General features: G+C 46.5%; 1 protein-coding gene and 1 pseudogene across 1 annotated transcript; one reads left to right on the top strand and one right to left on the bottom strand.

Annotated features, from left to right (window-relative positions):
* Nucleotides 1-2,548: 2,548 nt before the first annotated feature.
* On the bottom strand, nucleotides 2,549-3,710 carry LOC142442308 (glyceraldehyde-3-phosphate dehydrogenase-like; annotated as a pseudogene).
* A 2,519-nt stretch (nucleotides 3,711-6,229) lies between these two features.
* LOC142442659 (small ribosomal subunit protein uS17-like) lies at nucleotides 6,230-6,813 on the top strand. Its single transcript, XM_075543837.1, has one exon. It carries the CDS (start codon nucleotides 6,282-6,284, stop codon nucleotides 6,642-6,644), a length of 363 nt encoding a protein of 120 aa, XP_075399952.1. The 5' UTR covers nucleotides 6,230-6,281; the 3' UTR covers nucleotides 6,645-6,813.
* Nucleotides 6,814-7,896: the final 1,083 nt, after the last annotated feature.

The raw sequence follows: 7,896 nt of genomic DNA on the forward strand, positions 1-7,896 counted from the left end.
GATACCCCTTTTCAATGACTCCTCCTAAAAGATAGCAGTAATCCAACCAGAATAAGATCATGGCCCTAGGCCTCTGGACCTGTTCACCGACTCTAACAGAGGGCAAAGGAACACAAAGGAGAATGCACAGGTACTGAGGGAGGCTGAGTAGGTACATTTGAAGGTGGAAAAAACGAACTTCACAGTGTTTGAATCCAGCTACGATACTCCTTTCGGGATCAAGACTGGGCTCTCCACTCCCCTTCACAGTCCCCGAAACCCACCGCAGGTCTCTGTGAGTCAGCACTGGCTCCATGACAATGAGACAACAGTGTGCTAAGTGACCATTCCCTCGCTGTCTCCAGAAGTGTCCCACACTTGAAGCGCCTCAAAATCATTTTTCTTCCTTTTTTTCCATTAAGCAAACCTCTCATCTTGGTGGTGGATTATGTGATTCCCCTTGGTTAGTCTGGCAACTACGTTTCCCAGAACTCCATTCCGTCTGCAGACTTCTCGGTGAGCACGAGTCCAAGAGGAATCAGAACAAGATTTTGGAGGGGGAAGCAATGCTGCCCCGATTGCACTCTGCCGAGAGCATAGTGAGACACGGTGAGAAGAAGGCAGAGGAGCTCAGCAGGCCCCATACCCAGATCCTAATCCACAGCCCCCCACCACTGACCACTGGGTTCCAGATCCCCTGTGGCCCTGACCTGGTGGAGGCAGCTGCTTCCCAAGGCGAACATGACCCTTTCACAGTCCCGCGTCTGCGGCTGCACGTGCCCTGGGCTCAGACGGCCCTGCAAGCTGTGACTCGCCCACTTAATCTAGGGCTCCAGTCATTTCTGAAGCAAATGACTCCTCCTTTGTCTGATCCTCCAACTCCCCTTTCCGGACTTTGCTTCTCCCCTCCCCCCACCCCCAGGCCCTCCCACAATTGTGCAAGGTTTAATTCCTATCATAAATACCTGGCCCCACAATCACAGTGGCAATGCTTCCCTAATGGAGCTCTGAATAATACAGAACTGTGGTGAGGGTAGCACAGGTCAGGACAATGTTGGGTTCCGTTGGATCGGGGTGCTGCGAGCCAGGTGTGACTTGACAGTACCTAACAGCCTTCCACTGGGCCAATGGGAAAACCATGCAGCCTCAGCTCCCACAAAGTTTGCAGCCTTGAAAATCCTCTGGGGCAGGTGTGCCCTTTTCTACAGGGCGTCTGTGCAGTGGCAAGCTCAGAGAGGGCCAGGGATAGACGCCACTCCACTTGCTGTGCTTCCTGACGCCTCCCAGAGCAGCACTTGCAATTCTTCCACCTGAGAACTCTGCAAATTCTTGACTCGAATTCCCACTGTAGACCTCCTTCCTGCCGGAGATCAAATCCGTCCTTCGGCGTTTCCCCGTTCTGTTTCACGTCCAGCGACTCCATCTCCTCCCAGGCCCCTGACTAATTTAATTAGGTCATTTCATGCATTTTAAAACCAAGAATGAAATAATTGGCCTCAAGTAGACCCTGACTCAGGGCATCCACAGGCATGTCAGCATCAAGTGAGCTCCGGAGGGTTTTCCCAGGCGCATCTTGGGGACCTCACTGGTCTTTTAGTGGGAGGGGCGGCTGGGCAAAACCACCTCCCCCTTTGGGTACTGCGGCTGACTGGGCTAGCAGGGATTCCCTTGCTTCCTTGGGGCTAATTTATTACAGTGTTAAAAATAATTTTTTTAGTAATTTAGCCCATAATTCAGGGTTTCTTCCAAATATTCATATTTGGACCAGCATGTTTTCAAATGTTTACACAATACATTGATCGGTGGGAAGGAGCCAACAATAAATGCCTGCTATTACAGACTCCTCTCCAAAGAGTCACTTTGGGATATGATTTTCACATTCATGTTTTCAGGACTTCGACTAAGTCACTATCGTATCCCGAGGTCTTGGTCCAAATAGGAAACACAGGGCAATAGATTAGATAGGAGTGGAGAGAGGGAAGGAGAGAGAGAGAGAGAGAGAGAGAGAGAGACTTGATCAGACCTATATCAGACAGATAGATGGTTGAGAAATAGAGAAGAAAAGGATATGTCACCAATGGCTACATACCTGCCAATCAGGAAGAAAGGTGCGCCGCTGAAAATAGAGACAAATGGTGTTTTCACATTGTACACAAAATATATAAAATGATACATTTAAACCTACATGCCTTGGGTTGAGGTACCTGGAGATATATTTGAGGTGAAGATAAATATCTTTAACTCAATCGACCTTTCCCTTCTCGCTGTTGTCATACTTTCTCTGCCCCTCAGAGAACTAGCAACTCCAGGTCAATGCTGTCTTTTTCTATTAACCCCACCCCTAGAGGGCTTCCCGCAAATCCCTCCAGCAACACCTGCAGTGGTGGGGTAGGTAAGCGTGGAGCACAGTAAGCAGAGAACCAAAAGCTCTGGGCTCTCAACCTGTCTCTCTCCCGAACTATGGTTGCTATGTACGGGAAGAAATTCAATGCTAGTGGATTTGTCTTGTCCTGTTAAACTAGAACATTCTTTGGAGCACTCTTTTTTTTTTTTCTGGGTGCAGTCTACTTTATTGATGGCACATGACAAGGTCAGGCTCTCTAAGCCCCTCCCCTTCCTTCAGGGGGTCTGGATGGAATATTCTCAGTATATTGGGGGCAAAGACTCCCCAGCAGCTGAGGGCCTCTCTTCCTCCAGTGCTGTTGCTGGGGCTGGTGGTCCAGGGGGGCTCTGACTCCTTGGAGGCCATGTGGACCATGAGGCCCACCACCCTGTTGCTGTAGCCAAAATCATTGTCATACCAGGAAATGAGCTTGACAGAGTGGTCATGGAGGGCAATGCCAGCCCCAGCATCAAAGGTGGAAGAGTGGGGGTCACTGTTGAAGTCACAGGAGACAACCTGGTCCTCAGTGTAGCCCAGGATGCCCTTTAGGGGACCATCACCGCCTGCTTCACCACCTTCTTGATGTCATCATACTTGGCAGCTTTCTCCAGACGGCAGGTGAGATGCACGATGGACACACTGGGGGTGGAGACACGGAAGGCCATGCCAGTCAGTTTCCCATTCAGCTCCGGGATGACCTTGCCCACAGCCTTGGCAGCGCCAGTAGATGCAGGGATGATGTTCTGGGCAGCCCCACGGCCATCGCGCCAGAGTTTCCCAGAGGGGCCGTCCCCGGTCTTGTGAGTGGTAGTAATGGCATGGACTGTGGTCATGAGTCCTTCCACGATACCAAAATTGTCCTGGATGACCTTGGCCAGGGGGGCTAAGCAGTTGGTGGTGCAGGAGGCATTGCTGACCATCTTGAGGAAGTTGTCATGCTTCTCGTGGTTCACGCCCATCACAAACACGGGGGCATGGGCAGAAGGGGCAGAGATGATCATCCTGTTGGCACCGCCTTCAAGTGAGCCCCAGCCTTCCCTAGGGCGGTGAAGACATCAGTGGACTCCACGACATACTCAGCACTGGCCTCACCCCACTTGATGTTGGCGGGAGCTCGATCCTGGAAGATGGAGATGGCCTTCCCATTGATGATAAGCTTCCCATCCTCAGCCTTGACAGTGCCATTGAACTTACCATGGGTGGGATCATTCTGGAACATGTAGACCATGTAGTTCAGATCAATGAAGGGGTCATTGATGACAACAATATCCACTTTGCCAGATAGGAAAGCAGCCCTGGTGACCAGGCGCCCAATACGGCTGAATCTGTTCATTCTGACCTTCATCATTGTGTCTCGGGGATGCGGCTGGGACTGCATGGGAACGGGAGGGGTGGCTGTCTGTCCCACAAGGAGGAGCAGAGAGCCGAGCACTCTTTACTAAAGGCAAATCCTCAACTATTGGTCGTTTGCATGAAGTAGACAATAATTGTTCTTTAGTTTAAAACCAGATGTATCTATACTTTTTTAATCCAATTCACAACAACCCTACAGGACAGAGAACTGCACCCATAGGGTTTCCAAGACTCTGAATCTGTATGGAAACTGTCCCTGTGGAACGGCTGGTGGGATCAAACCTCCCACCTTTCTCAGTCAGCAGCGGAGTACATTAGTCACTGTGACCCCAGGATTCCATCATAACTGTGATCAGAAAGAGTCCATTTCTTTTAAGAAGCATACACTGATTGTGACAAACAGTCCAAAGAAGTTGTTGTTGCTAGGTGCCAGGGAGTCACCTTCGACTCATATTGATCCTGTGTACAACAGAACAACACACCACCTGGTCATACAACACCCTCACCATACTGGCTATGATTGATCCTGTGTACGACAGAGCACACCACCTGGTCATACAACACTCTCACCATACTGGCTATGATTGATCCTGTGTACGACAGAACAACACACCACCTGGTCATACAATGTCCTCACCATGGTGACTATGATGGATCCTGTGTACAACAGAACATACCACCTGGTCATACAACACCCTCACCATGGTGGCTATGATCAATCCGGTGTACAGCAGAACAAAGCACCACCCTGATGGTTATGTCCATTTTTTTCAGCCATGTTCTTTTTCGGTGAGACTCTACCCCTTTCAACTGACCCCTACTTGATTTCTTTTTCCAGGAACTGGACTCCCCTGATAATATGTGTCAAGTACATAAGATGAAAGTTAGCCGTCCTCACTTCTAAGGACTCTTCTAGCGGTACTTCCTGCAAGATGGATGTGTTTGTTCTTCAGGAAGTTCATACAGTGTTCTTCACCAACTTCATAATTCAAATGCATCCATTCTTCTCCATCATCCTTGGTTATTGTCCTTAGCTTTGAAATGCACTTGAGGTGATGGGCAATGCCATGGCTGCGGTTAGACTTAGGTTCAGTTAATCCTCACGGTGACGTCTTTGCTCTGTAACACTTTGAAGACGTCCTTTGCAGCAGATTTACCCAGTGAAATACATCATGTGATATCTTAACTACTGCTACCGTGAGGGTGGATTATGGATCCAAATAAAGTAAAATCCTCTGCCAACTTCAATATTTTCTCTAATTATTATGATGCTATCTATTGGTCCTTCAAAAGAGGGCAGTGACAAAATTCTCAGATTAAAAATATATGCCTTCTTCAGAAGATGGCTTCATTAGAAAATTGGGGGGGAGCGGGGAGGGAGGGGAAAAAAAGAGGACCTGATGGGGAGGGCTTAATTGGAGAGCAAATGCTTTGAGAGAGATTAGGGCAAAGAATGTATGGATGTGCTTTATACGATTGATGTATGTATATGTGTGGATTGTGATAAGAGTTGTATGAGCCCCTAATAAAATGTTTTTAAAAAAAAAAGAAAATTGGGAAGGGGATACGTATGTTTGATAATTTTTCTTAATACTTTTAAATTCCACTGTTGACACATTTATAATCATTTCATTTTAAAAGTTCTTGAGCATGTGGGTTTTCACTGCTGTGCAGATGCAACCACAAAGGGAAATTTTCAGTAGCCAAAAAGTGTAAGATTATTATTCATATTTCCATTAAAGCAAGTAGTTCAGTTGTGATTTGCCATCTGTAAAATAGGACTTAAAATAGTGTGCCTAACAGGTGTGGTTGTTCTAAGGATTAAATGAGTTAATATGTGTAAAGCATTTAGGCAAGGTAGTGAATAATAAATCTTATATAAACAGTATATAAGCTATTATCTTTATTTCACTATTCCACTTCTCAAAAATAAAATGTCTCTCATTTTCTATCATTTAAATTATGGTACATGTAAATTAATATCACCAAGTGCACACACATTTCTTTTTTTAAGTACTTTTATTGGGGGCTCTTACATCTCTTATCAAAATCCATACAATCATCCATTGTCTCAAGCACATTTGTATATATACTGCCATCATCATTTTCAAAGCATTTTCTTTCTACTTAAGCCCTTGATATCAGCTCATTTTCCTCCTCCTTCCTCTGCCCTCCCTCCCTCAAGAACTCTTGATAAGTTATGGATTATCATATCTTAAATTGTCCTCTCTCTCCCTTCACCCACTTTCCTGTTGTTCATCCCCCTGGGAGGGGGTTATATGTTGATCCTTGTGATTGATTCCCCCTTCTCCCCCCACCTTCCCCTTACCCTCCTGGTATCTATTCTCGTGGTTGGCCTGAGGGGTTTATCCGTCCTGGATTCCCTGTGTTACAGGGTCTTATCTGTAGCAGTGGTGCACTCACATTTCTAGAGATTTGAAAAGCTCAAAGGTTTTTTTCTTCTTCTATATTTAGATAGATATATTTACGTGCAAAAGAATTCATTTCGACCGATAAGGAAACTCCGGCGCCTCTGCGGCCTTCTTTTTTCCAGGCGGCCGGGAAGATGGCGGACATTCAGACGGAGCGTGCCTACCAAAAGCAGCCGACCATCTTCCAGAACAAGAAGAGGGTCCTCTTGGGGGAAACCGGCAAGGAGAAGCTCCCCCGTTACTACAAGAACATTGGCCTGGGCTTCAAGACGCCCAAGGAGGCCATTGAGGGCACCTACATTGACAAGAAATGCCCCTTCACCGGCAACGTATCTATCCGAGGGCGGATTCTGTCTGGCGTGGTGACCAAGATGAAAATGCAGAGGACCATCGTCATCCGCCGAGACTACCTGCACTACATCCGCAAGTACAACCGCTTTGAGAAGCGCCACAAGAACATGTCTGTGCACCTGTCCCCCTGCTTCAGGGACGTCTAGATCGGCGACATCGTCACGGTGGGCGAGTGCCGGCCCCTGAGCAAGACGGTACGCTTCAACGTGCTCAAGGTCACCAAGGCTGCGGGCACCAAGAAGCAGTTCCAGAAGTTCTGAGTCGCAGCCTCCCGGGAAATAAAGTTATTTTTGTTTCCAAAAAAAAAAAAAAGAATTCATTTCTGCATAATAGTTCCAACACATACATTATTTAGTGGACAAGTAATTACGATATACATACTTTTGACTTTCAAAGAAAATGCCTATAAATACCTATCAATCAGCAAATATTTACTGCATGCCAACTATGTCTGAGACAACATGTTAGGAACTGTGGAAATACAAGGGAGGATAATGCACATGCCTCTCCCTCTAAGTGTTTACCAGTTGAAGAAAAGGGACAGATTTACCTACGAAGATAGATGATTATTTAAGGGAGTACATGGTAATTGCTAAGTGGCTGTGTCAATTCATTTACCATTGAGTCAATGCCAACACATGTCAATCCCATGTAAGGCAGAGTAGAACTATGCTCCATAGAGTTTTCAGGGATTGGTTCATGAGAATTAAATCACCAGGCCTTGTTTGTTTGTTTGTTTGTTTGTTTGTTTTCTCCAAATGCATCTGGGTGGGTTCAACCTCCAACCGTCCCTTACCGCTGGGGCACTTTGGGTGCAGCAGAGGTTCTGATCTGTTCATGAAGGGAGTCAAGAGAGCGGCGAGCCCCTGATGGCTAAAAAGACTTCTTAAATCCTTTCAGAGAATCTGGACCAGAGGCAAAGTTTCAGAACTACACGTGATTCAGGACATGGGAAGGGAGGAAGACGCTCAAGAATCATAGCTGTGCCGTGTGGACATGGGGATACTAGACTGATTGAAGCAGAGGGCTGGTCTGAAATAGTGGGTGTTAGATAACTTATCAAAGTTATCAAGGCTTTTGAAGACCAGATTTTAACTTTGTCTTAGATAACTTATCAAAGTTATCAAGGCTTTTGAAGACCAGATTTTAACTTTGTCTTGTACACGGCACAATGGTAATAAAATTTGGGAACAAAGTTTTGACATGAATAAAGTGGAATTTTAAGAAAATGCCTAGCAAGCATGAGGAGAAAGGGGCAGGACTGACATGGAAGAAGCACACCAGCCTGTGCGATCATGAGGTGTCGACGGGATCAGGAAACAGACAGCAGAAGACCTCAAACTAACAAATAGCAAAAACATATTGTTGAGAATGAGGGAGGTCTGAGCAGAGACCCAA

The sequence above is a fragment of the Tenrec ecaudatus genome, chromosome 3, assembly GCF_050624435.1.
Source record: "Tenrec ecaudatus isolate mTenEca1 chromosome 3, mTenEca1.hap1, whole genome shotgun sequence".
Classification (NCBI taxonomy): Eukaryota; Metazoa; Chordata; class Mammalia; order Afrosoricida; family Tenrecidae; genus Tenrec; species Tenrec ecaudatus.

What these genes read in the sequence shown, in the direction of transcription:
- LOC142442659 (XM_075543837.1), top strand. Translation starts at nt 6,282, where the DNA reads ATGGCGGACATTCAGACGGAGCGTGCCTACCAAAAGCAGCCGACCATC.